Consider the following 22,340-nt stretch of genomic DNA (forward strand, 5'->3'; position numbering starts at 1 on the left):
TGACATCTATAGTCTTCTTCATTTCTGCTCTTGGGGATTCAGCCAATTGGCACAAAGAAAAATGAATGCAGCTCCTGCACTAGCTGCATTGCAAACACCAACCAACAGCATGGCAAACAGCATTACGTCTGTAAATATTTCAGATCCCCAAGCTGCAGTTTCTTTCAAACCTGTTAGATATGCTTTTGAGAACATCCATAACCATGCACAGAAAGATCTGAAAAGGTGAATCCATGAATACTGAACAACAAATCTGGGGTTTATGATCAGACAAATTTGTCTTTTTTAAGCCAGTGAGGTGAATGAGGTGGAGCTATGCTAACAATATGCCACATTCATACAACTCCTACAAAGTGTTCAAGTCCTGTTGGAATCCACAGATATGTAAAACATGGAAAGCTGAACAGCATTACAACATAAAGAAAACTGGACAGATGTTTACACAGCCTACTTAATCAATTAACAGCAGCTAATTAATTATCAACAAGAGGACTGGTTCACTGAGCAGATGAGCTGGGAGAAGCAGAAAGAAGCTGCAAGCTGCACACCACATTATGACCCCCTTGATAATGTCTAAGGCTTACCAGTTGAATTAATGCAAATATTTCAATGCAATATCAAGAAAATCAACAGCTACAAATATGCCTGCAATAGGAAGTTAGTTTAGATTGTTTGGAGTGAGGTTCTGAAGTCATCAGCTTTAAATCCAAAGGTTAGCTGGTACAAACAAGCAGAATGACATAATCATAAACAAAAAAAATCAATATGCTTCAGTACTACATACAAACAAGGGATAAATGTGTTTATTATTTTTACAGAACCGTTTAATCTGCCTGTTCCACATCATTAGAGAGCAACAGAGATCAGTAGAAAAGAGCTGGCTGTGTTTGATGAGGCGAATATTCATGTTATTCATTACATCTGCTCATCTCAGGCTGTGACATGTCAAATTGTTGGCGATGAGAAAAATATGAAGACATTTTCACATCAAAGCCTGATGAAAGAAGGTAAAGAAAAGAGCAAGAGACAAAAAGCAACAACTCTGAATCTGAGGGGAGAGAGGAGCCTCTGCTTGGGGTCGTCTGTCAAGTAGTTGGGTTCAGCCATTAATGCAATAAAAACTAATAAAGAAACTCTCTGTGGTGTCCAACGCTGAGACCGGCTGTTTGCTGTGGATTGTCACACCCTCATAAATAGCACACACAAAATCTAAAACATGCACACAAGCGTCGCTTTCTTACAACGTCCACAGACAGATGAACGGAGCAGAAAGCCTCTAGGTGGGCAAGGGTGGGATTTTCACACGCCTCACTCCCCAAAGTGCATTCAGTACAGTGCAGAGCCGAGCAGGACGTAAACACAAAGGCTGGGATTGTCTGCACCCAGTGGGCGACTCACTGAAGCAGAGTGACAGGAACACACTGAAGCATGGACACTGATATACAAACAGGCTCCATGCAGACATGCCTCAACACACATATATTCACACATCAGTACAGTCCTGTTTCGGTGAAGCAGAGGCCTGCAGAGCCAAAGCTTTGTCCCCCCATGGCCCACAGTGAAGAAGAATAAACCAATTGACAGATTAGCTTTCTGGTTATTCTCTGTAACTTCCTCTCTAAGCCACCAATTATCTGAAGAGCTATTTCTGTAAGTCTTAAAGATTAACTTCTAAGCATGGTAAACTCGTTCTTTAGCAAGAATAAAAGATATTTTAATGGTTTGTCCTATATGTACACTGCTTGACAACTTTAATGGTTCCACTTAAATATGTTTTCTTTCACTGAGGCATTTTAGTGGTTGGGCTATAAAATCAAGGACATGACAAACTTGATATGCAACAGAAATAAACATTTTATTGCCACTTATGGCCCCTAATAAAATATTGCAGGGCTTTTTATGTCATCAAGCATGGCAGTAATCCTAAACATGGGCATTTTTTTTCAGGATCTGTAGAGCTATGCTGGAAGGGAAACAGCAGGGAGATGATAAAATACATTAACTTCATAGCAGATCAGTTAAATATTAACTGCTGTATTACTTAGATATTTCAGAACGCATCAACGCTGCAAAAGTATTCACAATCTTTGAAGTTTTTCACACTTTCTCATCTCAAAGCAATAAAGTTAATGTATTTTATTGGTGTGTTTAAAAGTAATGCCTAGTTGCTTGTTTATCACAATAAATTACTATAAAATATATGTTTTGTTTGTTGAGTGACAAAATGCGACTGTCACTGTCAAACAGTCCTCATTTATAAAGTAATAATTACAAATATTTCCAACTGGTGGAGCATTACAGCATAAATTTTTCTTAAGTAAATTAATATTTGAACTCCAAAGCTGCCAGCTAACCCCAGGTTGAGCATTTGAAAAATCTTGCCATGGAAGATTAACACAAACTTACAGACATGTGTGTTTTGTGACTTCACTGAAGGGAACGGCTATCCCTGAATTCAATTAAAATATCTCTACGTGAGCCAAAGCTGTAACTTGTGGGTATAAAAGTGCAATGTGGATTTGACGCTAAAACAAACACAAGCAGACATTCATAAACAAGTGATGAGGCTCTGGGTTTTCACTGGAGTCGGTAAACATGTTCAGTGCCGTCATACTCGGCTGTAAAGTCTGAGATAAATCTGGTTTGCATTTTGCAGGGGGTGCACACTCGGGTTGCTTCAGAGACAGCACCATGACATCTGCGCTACTCTGCGAGCCAACTGAGGATGACTGGGACAGCCGCATCACTACCGCATCCTTCAGTCAGGGCTCTCGCCGCTTAGCAGCCATGGCTTTAATTAAAAACACAGTGCAAATACATTCATGCACACAGGCATATTTTACAGGGTTAAACCCATGTGCGGTGCCTTCCCTCTTTGTGTGACAAATGTCTTAAATCCCCCTTCTTCCCATCTGAATCCCTCTCCTCTTAACTTCTTTCATTCAACCACAGGGAAGTCTTTTCCTCCATTCTCTGGAGAAATATGGCAGCTCCACATTCCTCCTTTCTTAATACTGTGGTCAGTGTTGAGTAAAAGAGTGTGCATCAGATCAGCTTTCCAGTACATTTGCAAGTTGCTATATGCTGTGGTTGCTCATTTTCTTGTGGTCTATGAGCATTTAAATCTAAGCTAATAGGTCAGGGGTAAGAGCTTGCCTTATTGATAGGAATGTTTTTCACTGGCTTGTATAAATAAGTACTTCTGCCTTATGACACAGATTAGTCATTTAGGCTTTGAACCTCTACAGGTTTTCCCTAATTATCTGACATTAGTTCACATTGGCTGAGGTTTGAATTGTGTATTTTTTTCCCTAATTTTATGAAGAGGCTTAAAACCTTCCTGTTTGATGAAGCTCATCGTTAGTGTGGATTAGATTTTCCTGAGCTGTCACTACACTTGCGTGCTAAAGCCCCAGGCTGTGTGAGAACTTACTAAAAACTTTTCCTCGTACATTTTTTTCCCATTTATTTATTAATATTTGCAATTATTGCTGCCATTAATTTTGTATTTTCTGTTTCTTCTCTATTGTCAGAGCCAGTGACGGAGCAATTTCTCTCCTTAATCTGGTCTACTGTTTATTTACGAAAGTACTCCTAACTCAGTGAATCTAGTCATGTCCTTTCCTAAATGAATTCAATGAAAGAGTTTTTGCTCTCATTAACATTACATAACATCTTTATCTTTAAAGTATGCCTCTGTATTTGACTGTGTCTTTCCCAGGTACAGCCACTCAAAGAAATACTGCTTCCATTAACTGCACTGTTGAATTTTGTTTTCTCCATCAAAGGTAATCCAGACTTAGCACTTCTGTATTTAGCTGTCCTTTTCCTAAATGGGCATAGATACTACTGCCAGAAACTCTTCTCTTTATATTGTTTTTTTCTCCTAGAAAGTACCCCCGGCTCTTGCTGAGCTTGGTTCTGTTGGAGGTTTCTTCCATTTAAAATAGAGTTGGTCCGCTCCACTATCACCGCATGCTTGCCTTGGGTGGGAGATTGCTGCAAAGTGATGCGACTACATGCAATTGACTGGCTTTCCTTTGACAAGTAGCTGTTTATCAATTGATGAAGTGAAGCTGAATGTATTGTGCTGTAGATGGACTGACTGAATTCTATATAACTTTATATGAAATAGACCTCGCCTTGTTATAAAGTGACTTGAGTGAGTTTAATGAAAATCGGTGCTATTTACCGTATTTACTGGAATAAAAGTCATACTTTTTTTATAGTTTGGCTGGTGCTGCAACCTATAGTTAGGTTTGGCTTATATACTTTTTTTCTTCTTCATGATGCATTTATTGACTGTTGTGTTAGATATTAATTTAAACTGAACCAAGGATCAAACATTACCGTCTGCAGAAATGAAGAAAGCTAATCACAGGCTGAAAGTAAGCTGGGCGAGGCATGAGTTACGTCTTCACAGCCTCGTAGTCACCAAATAAAACTAAATAAAAATGACTTTGCACGCGGATCTTCTTTGTGTTACTGCTTCATGCAACAAATCGGCTCTCCATCATCCTGGATTTGCACTACATACGTCTCCGCTTGTCTCTGCCAGCGAAGTGGAGCCGCTATGCACCAAACTAATTTAGAACACAGACATCTGTGTGTCAGAAACTGCCAGCAGACTTCCTAGCCATGGTTGACAGATTTTTTGAGTTAAAAAGAATGCATTTTAACACAACATGCTACCGAATCATATCATCAATATTTTCAAGGTCCCCTTCATGTTTAATCATTTCTAAATAAATACGACTTGTAGTTCAGTGTTACTTATATTTGTTTTTTGTCTCGTATTCTTTGACTTATGAAACTTCCACTTCAGAGCGACTTATATCCCGACGTCGCCCAAAGCTCTGCCAACAGTAGCAAGTAGAACTGACAAATACCATGGCATAAACAAAACAGTCTGTAAATTTTTAAATAGGTGAATCTGGGGCACTCAATTCATTTTTAAAACACGGAGCGAAATGTTTCACATCAAGAAATCATCCCAAATGACTTTATATATGTTAGGGTTACTATGCGGAGCGTTTTAATGGGGTGCTCTGACACAAAACTATCACTTCAAAATTCACTGTTTGAGGCCTACTTCAAGACACTTGAATGACAGCTATACAGAGTAAACACATGAAGGGGGCTTTAAGAGTTTCAGATTAAATCTCTTCATGTAGGATGAGGAACAGGAAATATTTCCTGCATCAAACCAACCAACACACGTCTATTTGATTGATGTGCTTAGCTAGAAAAAACTCTGACAGATTTTTAAACTCGAGCCCACCCTTAGAGACATAAAATGACAGAAGGTTTATGACATCTTTTCATCACCTGAAAAGAAATCCTCAGTGTTAAGCCCCAGTGGTGAATTTGTGTAATGTGAGGAACACAGCAAGATAATAAATAAACATAACTGCGACGTTGTTATGTCCCACTTATGTGTCATTTAACTTCAGTTCACTGCCTCAACTATTAAAAAAATTTACTTTCATTCCTTACGTATCCACCGATGTATTGTACTCATTGATGCGGTTGAGCTTCCTCAAAAAGCTTTGCATTTACAAGAATCCACCTTAGATATAAATGTCAGCTTAACACCAGCTTAACATGATTTCATTCTCATCTTTCAGCATAAGGTGAAAGTCTTTGCTTGGTGCAGATAAGAGCCAATCTCCACCTGACATGCTTTTTAACGGTTGCTCAACAAAAAGCCTCAAAAGCGACAAGCTTGATGTAAAACACTCCAAATATAGAAGAAGACGACAAAGACGAAACACGTAGGAGGTTTTTAAGGAGAGTCAAGAGATTGGAGCTTAAATGGGGAAAAGGAGGACAAAGACAAAAGCTGAAAATTAAAATTTTTGATTAAAGTAAGGGAGAGACGTTAATCCATTTCACAGTCTCCCACCACACCACCCTTCATATGTGGTCTGTGGGAGTGGCACGGGTTGGGCTGGCCTAGATACATCCTAAATGAATAAAGCTATAATATCCTTTGATACAGGTCTTTGAAACATGTTCAGCTTCAAGCAGCATCTTTTTCCTACTTTTAATCTGGTTTGGGTGTTTCTTTAAATCCAGCGGAGTATTATCCTCATCGGCAGGCGTTTAGGATAAAGGGGGATGTGACACCATTGATGGAATGCAATAATCTAGTGGAAAATAACGTTAAAAATCTCCCATAATTCAGGTTTTGAGTGTTCATTTTTAACTTGGCCGGGGATTATGAGCAGGAGATTCACCAGAGGGGGGTTAAAAAAGACTCCATAAACACAATGATGTTGATTAACGATAAAGCAGCTGGCTTGGGGGTATATCTAAGAGAGAAGTCTGATATTTGGCTCACACCGAGCTCTCCATCTCCAATGATCCCTCCTCAGTGGCCTATTAAGCATCCAGCATCTCAAAAAGGCCAGACCTCAAAGTGAGCGAAGCCTCTCCCCGTGCTCGTCATTACCATGTTTGTTTATCTGCAGCTCGCTCCCTCAGAGGAACACCCAGTCTTCTTAAGGAGGGAGAAGAAAGCTTCAAAAGTGGAAATAAGGCATACATTTGAGTCCACTCCCAGGACGGCACACCGTACCGAGCCATTTCCATAATGGCAGCCTAATAGGAGCAAGCCGGCTGTGAGAGAGAGGAGCACGTCGCCCTCATTAAGGCTCTCGCTCAGAAACAGATTAGCGCTTCATTAACATACAGAGAAGCAGAGGAAATTACTGCTCTCCATTTCACAGTCTGAAAGGCAGGCAAAGACCAAAGATGGAGATAAGTGCTATAAAGATGGACTCCATTCAGAAAAAATGATATCGGTATGAAATTTTATTTAAAGAGACATTGAATATGGAAGACCGTGTGACTTTTATCTTTGTCTGAGCCTCTGCTATGACTGTTCTCTGTCACTTATTGATGTTCTCCTACTCAATAAACCATTTGAAATCCCACTGACCAGATAGGCATCTGCCTGAGAAAGTTCCAGGGATGTCAGGATACAAAAATGTCAACCGTTGGGTTCTGCTTAGTATTGATCAGAAAAATCAAACCAATTACAGCGTGACAATAACTTCATGGTATTAATAAAGGCTGAACCAATACATAGAGGGTAATTCAACACACATTTAGAAAAAGCAAACTTAAAATTAGATGTCAAAATTTGAAACTTTAATGACATGAAAAAAACATATGTTCAATAATGGGGGTTTTTAATGGTGCAAACAAACATGTGGTGAGGATTATAAACAATCTTGACCAAGCAAATGTATTCAGCAGCAGCCCTGTTCAGTGTCCAGGGATTTAGCTTTTTTTTTTATTTGGCGATCTTTTATTGGTTTATTACACAAAACTGTAAGCACTTTTTCCCAAAAACATGAGTCACATGATCAATAACCGGATGGCGGAATGTTTTTTATTGCCTTATCGCATGATCAAAGTTATTCACATGTAATTTTAATTGTGAAAATCACATTAAATTGTGTTTCGTATTAAATGGAAGTTGCAAGATTGTGGGGTTTTTTTATATTGACAAAGTTTTGCACACATTTGTAATGGAAACGTAGCTTATTTCTGCTGAAGTTGTCAGATTCAGTCTGGGTCCACTGGTGCTAGTGATTACCTTTGTTAATATTAGCTACATTAGCTGCCCATTTCTTTTCTATTATGAATTGTCCCAGAGTCTAGTTTCTTATTAGACAAGAGTGGTTTAAATCTAATCCTAACATTGGACAATCTATTGAAGGTATTGAACCACACAGTGAGTGGAGATGTAGAATGACACCACAGTGCAAAGTATAATTCTTGCTCAATGCATAATAGTGGCCTTTGGCAAAGTACATAATATTATTGTTTTTAGAGGTCTTACTTTTCAAATAAAAATGCAGAAAAGAAATATTCACTTTGGAAAATCTATGCACAAAAAAAATTGTTCTACACAAAATGGAAATGACTAAATTAATTGCAAATTTCCATTCTTTAAGGTGTTTTTGTGCAAAGTTCAAATATTTTAATGAAGTCCCAAAGGATAAAGTAAAGGTGAGGAAAAAAAACCTTTGTAATTTGTAAGGACATCTTGAAATTTACACTTTAAGGTGTCGTGTGCAAACTCTTACATATTAATGAATTCCTCTCATGGTTTTTAAAAAATAAAGATGTTTCTTGGGAGGTAGAAAATGGTCTAAAGTTTTTATGCTTTAACAAACCAAAAACTATTTCTGAAAGTTATTTAATGGTAATTTGTGAAGGTCTGCTGATGTTAATTTCACCGGAAGAACTGGCTGACCATGTCATGGTAGAGACAGCTTCTGGGGATGTTTATAAACTAAATTAAAACAAACTTATAGACTTCAGTACCAATGTTAATACTTCTCACAACATATCTGACTCCTGGTAAAATGTTTCATTTTTAGGAAACACTGCCATGAATGTCTGAATGTTTGCCAAGTAAAACTGACAATCTGGCCAATTAGGAAAAGACAGGGCTGAACGTTAGCATAGCTCTTAACTTAAAGAAAAATGTCCACAATACTTTAGAATATGGAAAAAGTTGAATTTGGTCGTTCGTTTCTAATTAGCAGAAGAAACTATGGGTATAAATCACTTGTTCTCCTTCTTCCTTGTCAACCAGCTTTTATTCAATAATTACCAGAAATTTCCCACCTCGACATTTAATGATGTGACGCTTTGCCATTTTTCCCCTCTGTCTAACTCCATGCTGCCAACACCTTGTCTTTCTTTTTAATGGACTCTCTGGGGGGATAGCCGATTATCTAAAGGTTGGAAGAGTTATCATTACCTCCACAGTATGAGCTGACTTTGGCCAGAAGGCAATCAAGCTAAAGAATGTGTTTTAGCCTAATGAGATGTTCTTTATTCCATATAGGAAAGAACATGTCAAAGACTCTGTGAACAAAAGACACATTAACCCTACAGGAGAGTCATTCTACTTTGGAAAACCTCTGGCATCTCAGAGGTTTTCTGTCCTTTCTAACCGTACCTGATATCTCAAGCATGACATGAAAGAAAAATGGTGCGTATGTTGTACAATAGGTTGACTGTAGCTTTACTGTGCATGATTAGTAAAGCTACATTCCTTGATCAAGGAATTGATAATTCCTTTATCAATTAAAACCATACATTGACAGTAACTGCAGAGTAACTTTAAAACATTTACATTGCATTACTTTAACAGCTGTACATCCTGCCATTTATCACAATTTAGTCTGCTTCTGCTGCTGGTGGTGTGATGTATTTTTCCTACTGCAGAGCAACCCTTAACCTGTGCAGAAACCTTTTTAAGAACCAGGGCCAAGTCAGAAAAAAGTTAATCAAAATCTACCTAGAAAATGACCCAGGCAGTCCTAAGGCAACTGGATGTATTTTCTGATTTCTTGAGAGATGTTTTACCTATCATGCGAAAAGTTTCTACAGGTCTGAACAAGGTAGGAAGGAACATGCTTACAGGTTGTAGTCAGGAAAACAACTAACTTCTGGTTTCTGCGTCTCTACTGAGACAGAGAGAGAAATGGTCTCATCAAAGCCTTCTTAAGATCTTTTAACTTGTAAAGCTTAAATATTTTCAGCATTTAGATTACAACAAATAAAACTGCCCAAGAATGTTGATTATTCAATTTGAAGTTGAAATTAAGTTTAAATTAAAGCAGAATTTTTCTATGAGACTCATCTCGTCTGCTTTAATTATGAACTAGCGCAGTTCATTTAAAATCCAATCTACCAACACATTTCCACTGACTTTATAATGGCAGTCTGTGGGCTTTACACCACACCGACAATAAAACAATCAGAGATTAATGTTGCGCCGGTATAATTTCACCACGTTCTGTTCTCCACTGTGGATATCTGGATCACCAGATCACAGTGACACTCCAAGAAGAGGAGCACCTGCTCAGTGTCAGGGGACATAATCTACATAAATGACTCAGTTTGGCAAACTTGCAGACATAGTAAACATACTAGATAAACAAAAAGGTTAAGTTCTGGAGGAAAAACTGTTAATGAACCCACAGTCAAAGCGCAGATTTAGACAAACATTGTTTAAATGCAAAAGCCTGTTTGCGTGTGGTTTGAGATCACAGCATACACATCTTCTAATGTCCATGTCTTGCAGGATAATTGTCCATGTCACAAAGCTCCAATCATCTCAAACTGGTTTGTTGAATGAATGAGTTCCCTGGATTCCAGTGACCTCCAAGATTTCAGTCCAATAAAGCACCTTAAGGATGCAGAGGAACAGGAGACACCATCAGACATGTGCAGCTGGCATCTGACCAAAATCTGGGAAATGTATCTGTTGCTGAATCAACACCATGAAGGCCTGAGTCAGTACCAGAAAGTTGTACTTCATAAAGAAGTCATAGAGGGTATATTGAACCGCTGGTCCCGCTGACATTCCAGATTCTTAATAACAAGAAAGAGGAATCGTTCTCAAGTGCGAGTGAGACGGCCTTGCAGTGCAAATGTTATTGATGTTTGACATGTATCCCGAGGACTCTGTGGTCAACTCAAAACATTCTCTTTTAATTGACTTTGGACAACGATAGCCCTGAGCTAGAGGAAAATGGACACTTTCAAAAAATATATTGATGCCGCTGTGGTTAGGAAAGACTGAACTATATAATCAGAGGACCAGAAGACATATTTGAGGAGACTTGTAAACATTTGACGGGTTTTTCTAAGTGCCAGCCGTGGTCTTAGAAAAACCCGGCTTCATATGTACAGTTTGTATGTGTGAATGGAACACAAGAATTGTGACTGGTTGCTCGTACAATTATGCTAAAATAAAATATTAAAACAAGTTTTAAAATGAACTTTCCACACCAAGTTAAACTCAGTTTCTGAGGCATTTTTGAAAAAACAAAAAGTGGCACAAAGATCCGACGTTTAGGGAAGATAAAAATGCAATATTGATACGGCTTTTTTTTCTTCTTTTTTTTCTCCCCCAGCAAAACCGCTGCTCTCTTTTGCTGTGTTGTTTACTGCTTTAAGAATTTAATTTTAAAAAATCCTCCACCGAATTTAATGCTTTACAAATCCAAAGTTTTGCTTTTTATAGTTTTTTAGTTACTTCAGACTTTTTTGCATTATGTTTCATGCATCCTTTTTCCTTTGTCTGCTTATTTTTATACTTTATCCTCCAAGAGGCAACAGTGCTTTTATACCGACTCATAGCACTTTTAATAAAGTTGTCTGTTTGCATATATACCAGCTTAAATAAGTGTTAAACATATAATTTTACATTAGTATCAGTAGAATTAGCAAAGTTTTGGCATAAAACTTTAATTTGTCCTGATTTAATAATCTGTTGAGCAAATTATGAGGATTATTTTAACTCATAATTTCAAATTTTGCTTGTGGGTTTAATTATTTTCAAGCCATGCACTGCATCTTTAATCATTTCTAGTTTAATTCGCTAAAACCTCAAACAAGATCTGGATCATGAATCTAAAGTCATCAGCTAAAACCTGGGAGAGACGGTAGTAACTCTCACCAGCATCATTAAGCAGCACGACTCATTTTCAGCTACCACTCAATTTAATGACTTACCCAAAGTCTCTCTAAACCACCTACATTACCTAGCTGCAGACTCACTGAATTAAATAATAAACGAAGCATGCATTCAGAACCACAGCTAGCAGCGAGAATGTTGAACTGCTGCACAATGAGCTCGGTCTGTGGTGTGAGCCTCATTCACAAGTGAAACAATCACCTTTATTGGTACATCTTAGCTGTCACAGGCAGACATGCACTGGTGGCTGAGGTGAAAACACGAAATCACACCGACTTGATTGTGCAAAATCAAAGGAACAAATGAGCATTTTGGCTACAGACAGTAAACTCTTAGCTGCTATACAACCATTTCTTCAGACAGTAAAAGAGTTGACAAAAACAACTATTGGGGTCTCTTTTGAGGGCTTTAAAACCTGATGATGTCAACACAGTTACAGAATACGACTCTCAAAATGTTAGCTGTTTATGTGGGTTTGACTACATATGTATTTATAGATGGAATCAAAGTAATTTGATAAACTACTAATTGCAGTTATCCTTAGACTTGGATTATGGTTGTATGGAGAAGGTTCTGTACGAGTTTTACCACCTGCAGGAAGAAGGATTGTTGTTTGTTGCTAAGTAGTGACAGGGAGGTAAGTCTGCACGACGAGTAAAAAGATAAACAAAATGTATGTACTTAAATGCTCAATAAATGTGTTTTGTATGATTTCAAGATTGCTTGTGCAAATAGAAGAAGTGCGAGGAGAGGCAGTGATGAGCTTAGACTCAAAGAATAATGCAGACAGATGGCACTTCAGAAATATAAACATCCACAAAAAGTGTGTCATCTGATGAGGGACTGATGAGTTTAATCACAAAGACTGCATTACACATTATACAGAGCCAGAATATAGATTTTTTTCTGGAGGCACATTAGATGTGATTCAGGGAATTTCCATCTGATTTTACATCTTTCAGATTAGTAGTGACTCTCTGATGAGACTTGCTTTGCCAATTTGCTTTGTTTTGGTTTCTTAATAGGAAAACTACTTGGTAAAATTTAAGCACAGATTATGTTTTGACTTGATTACAAACAATCCTGAACACAAAATCTTTTTAACAAGGGAAGCAATTGGATTGGGGCTTTTTTTTCTTTATTTTTGCCAGAATAATGAAAAAAATATATATTTATTTTCAACTTTTTAATTAAAATTATACAAATATAACTTTAGTGTAAGATGGAATTAAACTTAAATTTGCATGACTTGGATGAAATGGTTTTGGGGTATTCTTCCATCAATTATATAATGATGAATAATGACACTCTCCTTAACAAGAATACAATCAATCTTTCATATCAAAACAACAAATCACTTTTTAAAAATATTCACACAAGGATCAGTAATAAGGCACATCATAGTTGCAACAGTCCAGTTGCTCTAAATATTTTGCCACTCGGATTTTCAGCAATCTCTAAGACGAAATAAAGTAAATTCAAGTAATCATGATGTACTCTTATAAAACGACCAAAAGAGAATAGACAAAAAGCTTTACATTATCAAATGTCATACCAGAAAAATAGGAATTTTACTTTTAATGTTTTCTTTGTAAATCGTAAGGTAAAGAGTAAACGTAACCCAAAGGAAGTTACTCATGACAAGGTTTTCTAAAAAGAAAACGCCATCAAGTGTTTCTGATAAATAAATATTTTTCTATGTTGACTAAAGATATTGGGCAAGAGGAGTAATTAAAAAAAAGATGAAATCACCTGTAGGTGCGTAATAAAATATTGGATAGCTACAGCCGTAAATTGCATGAAAACTCTTACAGCTCAGTAGCAGAGTATCATCAGAGGTTTTGCACAAAGGTAAAATGTTATTCTCCTTACTTGACCCTTTCCACTCTTCTGCAGAGCTGACTTCTTCCAACTCAGTAACTTGGCTTTGTTCAGTCATAGAAGAAAACTCCACTTGTGTTTTGTAACTGGAGCATGAAAGTAAACAAAGCGTTAGTGAAAAAAAAGAGATAAAAAGATGGAAAGGAAGCATCAGGTTCCATGTGAATTCCACCACCATCTCAAGTCTTTCACAACCAAATCAAAACACACCTCATATGTCTCTTCTTTATTGTCAACCGTTTTACCACCTCACCCTTAGTCCCTGCTCCTTCATCTATCAACCCATGTTTTTATAACCTGAAACCTCTCTGAGACTCATGCACATTACAAAAACACTAACCCTTCACTCCAGCAACAGCTCCTTTTATCCACATGCTTGTAAAGTTGTATGCCTACAGTGCCCAGAAAAAATAAGAAAATAAATATTGAAATTTTTCACATTTTATCACACAAACACTAACTTTAAACCAACACCACAGTGCATAATTGTGAGAACTGTGTGACACCCCTAAATCACCTTCAGAAATTATCTAATTCCTAAATAGAGTCCATCTGTTTGCGATTTAATTTTGGCATTAATTTAGCTGTTCTACGAAGGCCTCAGAAATTTGTTAAAGAACATTAATGAAGGAACAGGATTGTGTTTTCTGATGATCTTTTAAATTAAAACCAAATATGACAGTAGGTAGACCAGAAATAAGACTAAGGGGATGTTAAAGCAGATTTCGCACATAAAACTATCTTCAAAGGGCAAAGTTCAATACATGAAAACATGGGTATGGCGTCACTATATTCTATACATGGCTGTCTACCTTAAATTACAGGACGAGTAAGGAGGAAATCAATCAGATGTGCAGCCGAGAGGTAACTCTAGAGGAGCTGTAAAGATTCATAACTCGGGTGGACATAACAACCATTGGTTCAGCAATGCACATATTTGGCCTTTGAAGAAAAGTGGCAAAACGCTGCATGCCCCCTGCATGCAGCATCATGCAGCGGGCATGCTTTACTTCAGCAGAAGCTAGTTGGAAGATCTAACACAAGTCAATCCTGGAAGAAAACATGTTAGAGGTTGAAGAAAAGTTTAAAGAAAGGAGATAAGGTTCTCCTTCCAGTAGGACAACATTCAAACATGTTGCTTGACCTAACTCAAGCAACATTCAAGCTTGATTTAGGTCAAATCTAGCTGTGATTTGACCTAAATCATAGCTAGAATGCAATGATTTAGATCAAAGCATTATTCATTTGGAAGAATGGCCTTGTCCAGATCTAGACCTAATTAAAGCCTTGAAAATTGATACGTACAGTTAGGGATGCATGATATTGAATTTTTGGTCGATATCTGATATGACGATGTACTAAAACTTATTTGGCCGATAACCGATACCGATACAGATTTTTTTTTTCCTACACCTACTTACTAAAATTATATGGCTTTCTCTACTGTGGAACTGAAATACTACATTATCTTTGTCTCTTTAGATTGCTACCAAATGCAAATGCTAAAAAAGGAGGCTGAAAATGATGTAACACTTTCAACTTGCATTATGTTTTATGTCAAATTTATTCTTAACATTTGCTCTCTCTAAGACGACAACAACACTTAAACAATGCAAATATGACATTGAGCTGTGCTGCAGGCATCACTATCACTGGTTTGTCATGAAAACAACTTTAATATCGGTGACTTATTTTGACGGAATATCCTATGTCCGATATTAAATTTTACAGCTAATATCGGCCGATACTGATACCATGCCAATAATATCATGAATCCCTACTTACAGTCACTCTCCATCCAAACTGACTGAGCTGATTTGCAAAGAAAAAAATGACAAAATATCTAGAAATTCAGAAGCCGGTAGAAATGTACCCTAAAAAGATTTGCTGCTTTAATTGCACAAAAAAGTGGTTCTAAAAATAATTGATGGAATGCACATGAAGGGCAAACATTTCAGATTTTTGTCTAAATAAAAATATATAGCCTTTTAGCAATTTTACAATTACACACTACTTTCAGTTAATTATTGAGTTAATATGCAAACTCATTAAAAATTAATTTTAATTTGTCTTTGAACTGTAGCAAACGTGCAAAAGTTCATTACTTCTGCAAAGCACAACAGAACTGCATACTAAACACTTTGAATCCTCTGGGTTTCCAACATCACACCACAGAGCTTCACAGCTGAGACGCAGCCCTGACAAAACTACTTTAGATCAAAAATACTTTATGCTAAATAAAACTCATGGAGCAAAGTTTGGGAAAGAAACAAAATCAAATCTTCTCAAGTCAATTGCTTCACTAAAAATGCAAAATCCTTTTCATCTCTAGGCGTACAGTGAAGTACTTTTATACTGTTAGCCGTGTCTTCATTGCTAATGAAATGCATTTCATCAAAACGAAAACCTTATTTGGAAGCTGACATCCAGGTTTTAAACTGTAAGAGAACCATATTTGCCAGTAACACTTAGCCCTGCCTTCAGACAGAATTAATGAAGTTTCAGACCACTGGCAAGAAAAGATCAAGTCATAAACAGGCTGTGTGTGCATGGGTGGGTGTGTGTTAGGGGAGGATGGTAACTGTTTCCCTGTGAGGACTTCTCCAATCTCTGCTGTGACTAAAAGGATTGTCAGGATTTTTTTTAAACATAATGGCAGGGAAAAAAAAACTACTTCTAAAATGAATCTGTGTCCTCGCCATCTCTCCTCCGGCATCCCTCCCTCTACACCTTCTTGTCTTCCTCTTCTTCCCCACAGTCTGTTCATTTAACACTCCACCCCAGCATGTCTTTTTAAAGCCTTCAGAACCTGAGTGTCTTATCGAGGTTTTCCAGGTCTGCGGGCGAGGCTGAGAAGAAGCTACTCTCAACCGTTCTTTCTGCTATCTGCTCCTCGGCACAATGAGACTGACATGCAAACCCAAGCGAGCTCATTTACCGCTGGTTTACTGCATCTCAACAAAAGTCTACAGTCAGGACTTTGGCAAACAGCAAAATGTGCTTAATGGTCATAATTGTGAAAGAACTTCTGTTGACAGGAGTAAGACCAGTAAACAGAGACAGGTTAAATCTACATAATGCTGACACAAAATTTAGATAAGATGCAGAACTATCTAAATTTTATCCAGTCAGAAATAAAAGTCCTGCATAAAAACCAACATCGTTTTTACCAAACATGAAGAATTAATGATACATTTTGGAGACCCGGAAATGAGCTACATGTTTCCCATTTCTCATTCCAGTCAGCCCAGTGTCTTGTTTGTCGGAAAGAACCCTCCGACGCATAAAGAATGTGTTTGTTATTGCAGAGCGGTTAACCTAGAATATTTGATGAGTCATGTGATTAAAAAAATAGAAATGTTGAAAAACAATCGTGCAGTTCAGATTTACATAAGATCTAGAGAAAGACGAAACAAGGAAAAGGAGCGTCAGAGACCCAGAGAGCACGAGGCACGAAGAAACACGCAGACCGGTTTCATTCATTGTCCATTGTTCTGTCAGACTGTGCAGGTGTGAGTATTAGGCTGGCAACGTAAACCGCACCTGTTGTTTTTAACTGTCAAGTCAGACACATATAAACCCAGTGGAATTACTTATGTGCTTAATGAAAACATCTTGAGCCAAGCTGTGAGGGAGGTGAAGGGAGAGAGAGAGAGACGCTTTTATTAAATTACAAAATGCAATTAGGAGTTTTTTAGCACCAGGGCTTCTAGAGAGGCACAGACATGCGGGTCTCAATAGGTAAGTTTATTACAGTGAGTTGGATATATTACACCTCCCCCTGCGGGACTGCTTCTTTGGAAATTACCTGCTGTTTCCATAATAATTGGAAGGAATGTGCACTAGAAGGAAGCAGAACTTTTATCAAGCTAAACAGTGGAAACATTCACCATGTGCAAAACTCTTTATTGAGGATATTACTGCACCTCCAGAGAAGAAACTCTCTGGATACAGGACGAAAACCAAACATTTCTATGTACTATTTGTTTTTAAGCAAGCTGTGAACCGTTTTCTGAATTCTAAACAGCAACCTGAGAGCCTTCCAACAAGAAAGGCATCCTAAATTTAAATAACTACAGACCTGCTGCCTGCGGTCATGAAATCCTTTGAGACACTGGTGGGGAAGCATTTGAAGGACATCACAGCGGCCCTGCTGGAACCCCATCCAACTCTCTCAAGGAGAAGTTGATGCAGTAAACTTGGAAATTAATAAACTTGGTTCACATCCTGAACCACAGGGACAAATGCCAGAATCAAATTGTTGCCCTACACCTGTCAGACCAACAGCAGTAGGTGCAACTGGGGTTCTTCCACACAAGAACTATCAGAACCAGCACCAACCAAAGAGTTTGTTCTCTCCCCACTCTTCTTATCTCTGAACACAAATAACTGCACCTCAGCAAAACTCCTTTCGTTTGCAAATGACAACACTGCCACTGGTCTGATCCAGTACAGTGATAGCAGCAGTGGATGGTCCACTGGTTCAGTCTCAGCAAACTGGCGCTAAACCCACTGAAGACTGTGGAGATCATGGTGGACTTCCCTCACAATCCTCAGCAACGCTGCGTCTAATGTTGATCACTTTCCTCCACACTGATAAACACCTTACAGTCAGTGTCACAATTCCTCTCTTTTCTTTATATATAATAAAGAACTGGCTGCAAATCCATGTACATACCTGCTTCTTTGTCCTCATTTCTTTTCTCTACAGTTTATATATTTATACTTTATATCTACAAGCTGAGAGTTCTTAAAACCCAAAGTCATGTTTCTTGCTTGTGCACACAATCTTGGCTAAAAATTAACACACAAGATACCACAACAGTAAAATAACTGAAGAAATTAATAAAAAAAGAAATCACAACATTTTAAGAGCCTGTAGATGATCACCACATATTTACTTATCTGGTAAACCGTTAAAGGCCATTTATATTGTTAAAACAGTGTAACAACATAAACCTAAAATGATAACAAATCAGATCTATTTTTATTCTAATTATCAATGATTACATAGGAAACCTAAAATACTTTCATCCATTTAAGTGCTTTTATTTCTGAACTTTTCAACTGGAAAATCTTTACAGACTTTTCCTGCTCAAAATGGCTTGTTGTATATTGATCATATATTCAACACTTAAATGGGATAAAATGTGTCATCTTTAAATGATAACATTTTTCACTTCTATAGTATTTTCCATTTTCCAGAGTGTATTCAAGATAGAATGTGCTACAAGATGCACCCAGGACAAGAAAATAATACCTTACCAATGTTGAAGCTTTGACACTGCCTCTGTTCAACTTTGTTTTTTGTATATTTTCACCACAGCATTGTACATGATGTAAATTCCCAGCAGTTTTGTTTGCACACCCGCGTTCTTGACATGTGTAAGACATTGAGATGGAAAATAACCTACAGAATACACTTACTTAAAATAGTTTGAAGGTATGGCTTTGCACAAATATGTGTATTTGTTAGATTATTACTTTCTGTGTGCCTGCACGAACATATATATTTCATAAGGCCTCTAAGCCTGCAAGACGTTGAGGTCGAATACGCCTACATAAACAAGTGTTTCCTGACATTTGAACTAGTCTTAAAACAATGAGGATTATTTCTCTACACCCACGACCATTGGTATGTTCTGACCTATCTGACAAGCTGTCAACTTTTGCATTATGCTTGCTGGTCGACAGCACAGCGACAAATGTTGTGAACATAAGAGTGGGAAAATAGCACAGATTTCTAGGCAGAAATGTCATACTGGAATTAATCTTTTTGCTTGGCAATTACCTGAAAGCCATTTGCAAAGAATCAAGCTGCGCTGGTATTAATACATCATAGGCAGACCCTGGCTGCCTCATTTGCACTGTCAAATGTCACAAATGGCAGTTCTTCACCATTCACATCAAACGTACAATGTTTATGCAACAAACTCTAAAGCAGCGCCAGGAGCTATCGCTCCTTTTAAAACAATAAATAGTTTGTATTTCACCCTGCGTCAGTTTTATTTGGCTCTCAAAAACACTTTATTCAGCCGAAAATGAATGCAACCTTCAAGATGCTGAACCACAACCAAGTCTCAGCTGGCAGCCACTTGGAGGCTTTTAAAAGGTTGCTTGAAGTGTGAGAATATATTCAGATTGCAGGAGGGAATTATGGATTTTCCACTGTGAGAGTGTTTTGTCCTACTCACTTTGTGGGGTCATAAATTGTTCATGCAGTTATAGTGTAAGATTTGACTCACTTCAGGGGGCAAAACACTCAATGGCCTGGCACACCGAGAATAAAGCGAGTATTGAACACATTAACATTTTTATCAAATATAATTCTAATGGGTCTACTGACAAACTGCACCAGATGTCAAGAGCCAATCTAAGCACCAAAAGCAGCATCTGAACAAATTAGTTCATGAATTATGGTATGTGATAAACGGTGGAATAACTTAAGGAATAAATATTGAACACGCTTACTTATTTTCATAATATACTTGAGAAAAATACTCTTTTTGTAATGCCACCTTAACATTTATTGAAGGTAAAGCAAAACGTTAGATCCACTGCTAAGGTGTGATTCAAACTTGAAGGGTTATTTTCTGAGCTCTCTAATCTTGGATTCACGTTGGGTGACTGACTGAGCCTTTCTAGCTGATTTATTCTCTTTATTTTTGACCAACTGAAGGTTTGCTAGGCTGCATGTTTGAGATCTTTGTCTTGCTGAAAAATACACCCTTGTTTCATTGTAAGATTCTTATCAAAAATGTCAAAAATGTAAATTTCTCCATTCTTCTTTCCTCGATTATGCAAAACTCCCCCATCAACACAAGGTGAAAAAAAAGCCCTACACAATAATGTTTTTACCTACATCTTTGTTTTGCATTTGTTCTCAATAGCCCAATGACAAAAGTATTTCATACCAACAGAAGAAATATATTCATATGTTCAAGTTATTTTATCCACATTAAATGGCTAAAATAATAGGTTTAGTTGGGACCATAGTAAATAATATTTTAATGGACTTGTCAGTTTCAAGAAATATAAAGTTGTGGGAAAGTGAAATCTGGTTGAATGTAATGGTTGTCCAACAGAGTATGCCTGTGCCTTCTTGGGGTTTGTGTGAGCCATCATTAGAGGAAGGTCAGTGGGTTACCAACAACACTGCTTCATAAATAATGTAAAACAATATGAGAATTAGACTTTGTAATCACATGTCTCCACTCTGGGTGGAGATTGTCGGCATGCATGTGTGCGCATCATTTACATGTGTGTTGATATTATCTCTAATTAGCTCCAAGAGAATAGCAGGGACTTTTAAAGTACTGAATTAGTTATAAGAGAAGAGAGAAGAAGCAGCAAAGAGTCAGAATCCTTAGTTCATTTGAATTTGTGTGAGTTTGTATTTGCATGTGTATCTATATAAAAAAGCAGTACAAAAACAGAGAAAAAAAAATCAAGCTAATGAGAAGGTGAAAATAGAACAAAGAAAATTGTGCATGCTCACTTCTTATAGTCTGCATGCACACAGCTCAACTAATTAGACTAATTTTGCTTAGGACCTTCTTCTGCCACCAAAGCAACTCCGTTCAGTCAGAACATGGACAAAAACATCTGGGAGTGTCTGTTAATTGGATATTAGCATTAAATCCTTGAGCCCCTGTGAATTGTGGGATGAGATCTCTGATCCCAGATGGCTTCAGGCTGGTTTCTGGGGACTTTGGAGGCAAGGTGAATATCTATTGTTCTTCAACCTGCTCTTCAAACCATTTCTAAGCTGTTTTTAAAAGACCAGCTGTTGTCTTTGAAGGGAGTAACTCTAAATACTGTTATTATGTGATGGGGGAGTGATTGTTTACATTGATGGCAAATATAGAACCAATCAAATGTCCAGCAAATTATTGTAACACAAAGTCACATATAATTGTGAAGTTAAATTAAACATACATATTATACAAATGTGTTTTTTTTTTACATAAAACATTTGACAAGTTTGCCATACATTTATATTCAGCACCCTTTTTATTGACACAAATACATAAAACCTGTTGACTTCAAAAGTTACCTAATTGGAAAACAAAGTCCATCTGTTTAAAATAATCTAAGCATGAATATTACTGTTTTATTAATTTCTCTGGGAATTGTTAGAGAACACTGGTGAACAAACAGCATGATGAAGACCAAGTAACACTGCAGACAGACCAGGGATAAAGTTGTAGCGAAGTTGAGAGCAAAATTAGATTAGAAATAAAAAATCATAGTGCTAAAACTCTCACTAAATGATGTTTAACTCATCATTCGGAAATGTAAAGTGTCTGATCAATCTGCCGATACATGACCTTTCACCTGAAATCATCCAGGGAAAGAAGAGCATTGATCAGAGAAGCAGCAACAGTAGTAACACCGGATGAGCAGCAGAGACTTGCAGAATGGGTCAGAGAATTGTGAAGTTGTGCACTTCACAATTTTGGCTTTTAGACTTGTAACAAGAAGATTGTCATTTAGAAATGACAATTTCTAAATGATTAATAGCTTTCTTTTATAGGAAGCTATTAAAGATCCAACAGATGGTTTGTTGCAAGGGGCAGAGCAAGCATGTGGAAGTAATTCCACTGTTCAGATAAAACCAAAATGTAACTTTTTGGCCAATGTCCAAATGGAGGAAAGCCACAGAGGTGGCAGAATAATACTGTGCAGCTGAATTTGTCCCCAACAGGAAAACAGAAACTGAAAAATCCTGGAAGAAGATTTGATAGAGACTTTATGGCAAAACTACAAAACTGATGTTCAAGACCGTCTTTTCCAGTCCAATTAACTTTCTGTGATTGGGGAAAAAAATTAATCTCCACATGTACAACAATAGTAGAGATGTCACCTGCAGCTCTAACTAAAACAAAAGATGTTTCTACAAAGGGTATCATGGGCTATTTTGTGTTGGTCTATCAAATAAAATCTC

At 37.4% G+C, this 22,340-nt stretch overlaps 1 protein-coding gene across 2 annotated transcripts in view; it reads right to left on the bottom strand.

Annotated features, from left to right (window-relative positions):
- The window catches only part of commd10 (COMM domain containing 10), a 68,552-nt gene that overhangs the window by 19,006 nt on the left and 27,206 nt on the right, over positions 1 to 22,340 (bottom strand). Inside the window, exon 6 of one of the 2 annotated variants that reach the window (XM_028034843.1) lies at positions 13,429 to 13,479. The exons of the other annotated variant lie outside the window; for it this stretch is intronic. Within the exon in view, the coding sequence (XP_027890644.1) occupies positions 13,444 to 13,479 (36 nt within the window). The 3' untranslated portion in view covers positions 13,429 to 13,443. Of the gene's footprint in view, positions 1 to 13,428; positions 13,480 to 22,340 lie in introns of those variants that run through there. 2 annotated transcript variants of the gene reach the window in all.

Source organism: Xiphophorus couchianus, chromosome 12 (genome assembly GCF_001444195.1).
Source record: "Xiphophorus couchianus chromosome 12, X_couchianus-1.0, whole genome shotgun sequence".
Lineage (NCBI taxonomy): Eukaryota > Metazoa > Chordata > Actinopteri > Cyprinodontiformes > Poeciliidae > Xiphophorus > Xiphophorus couchianus.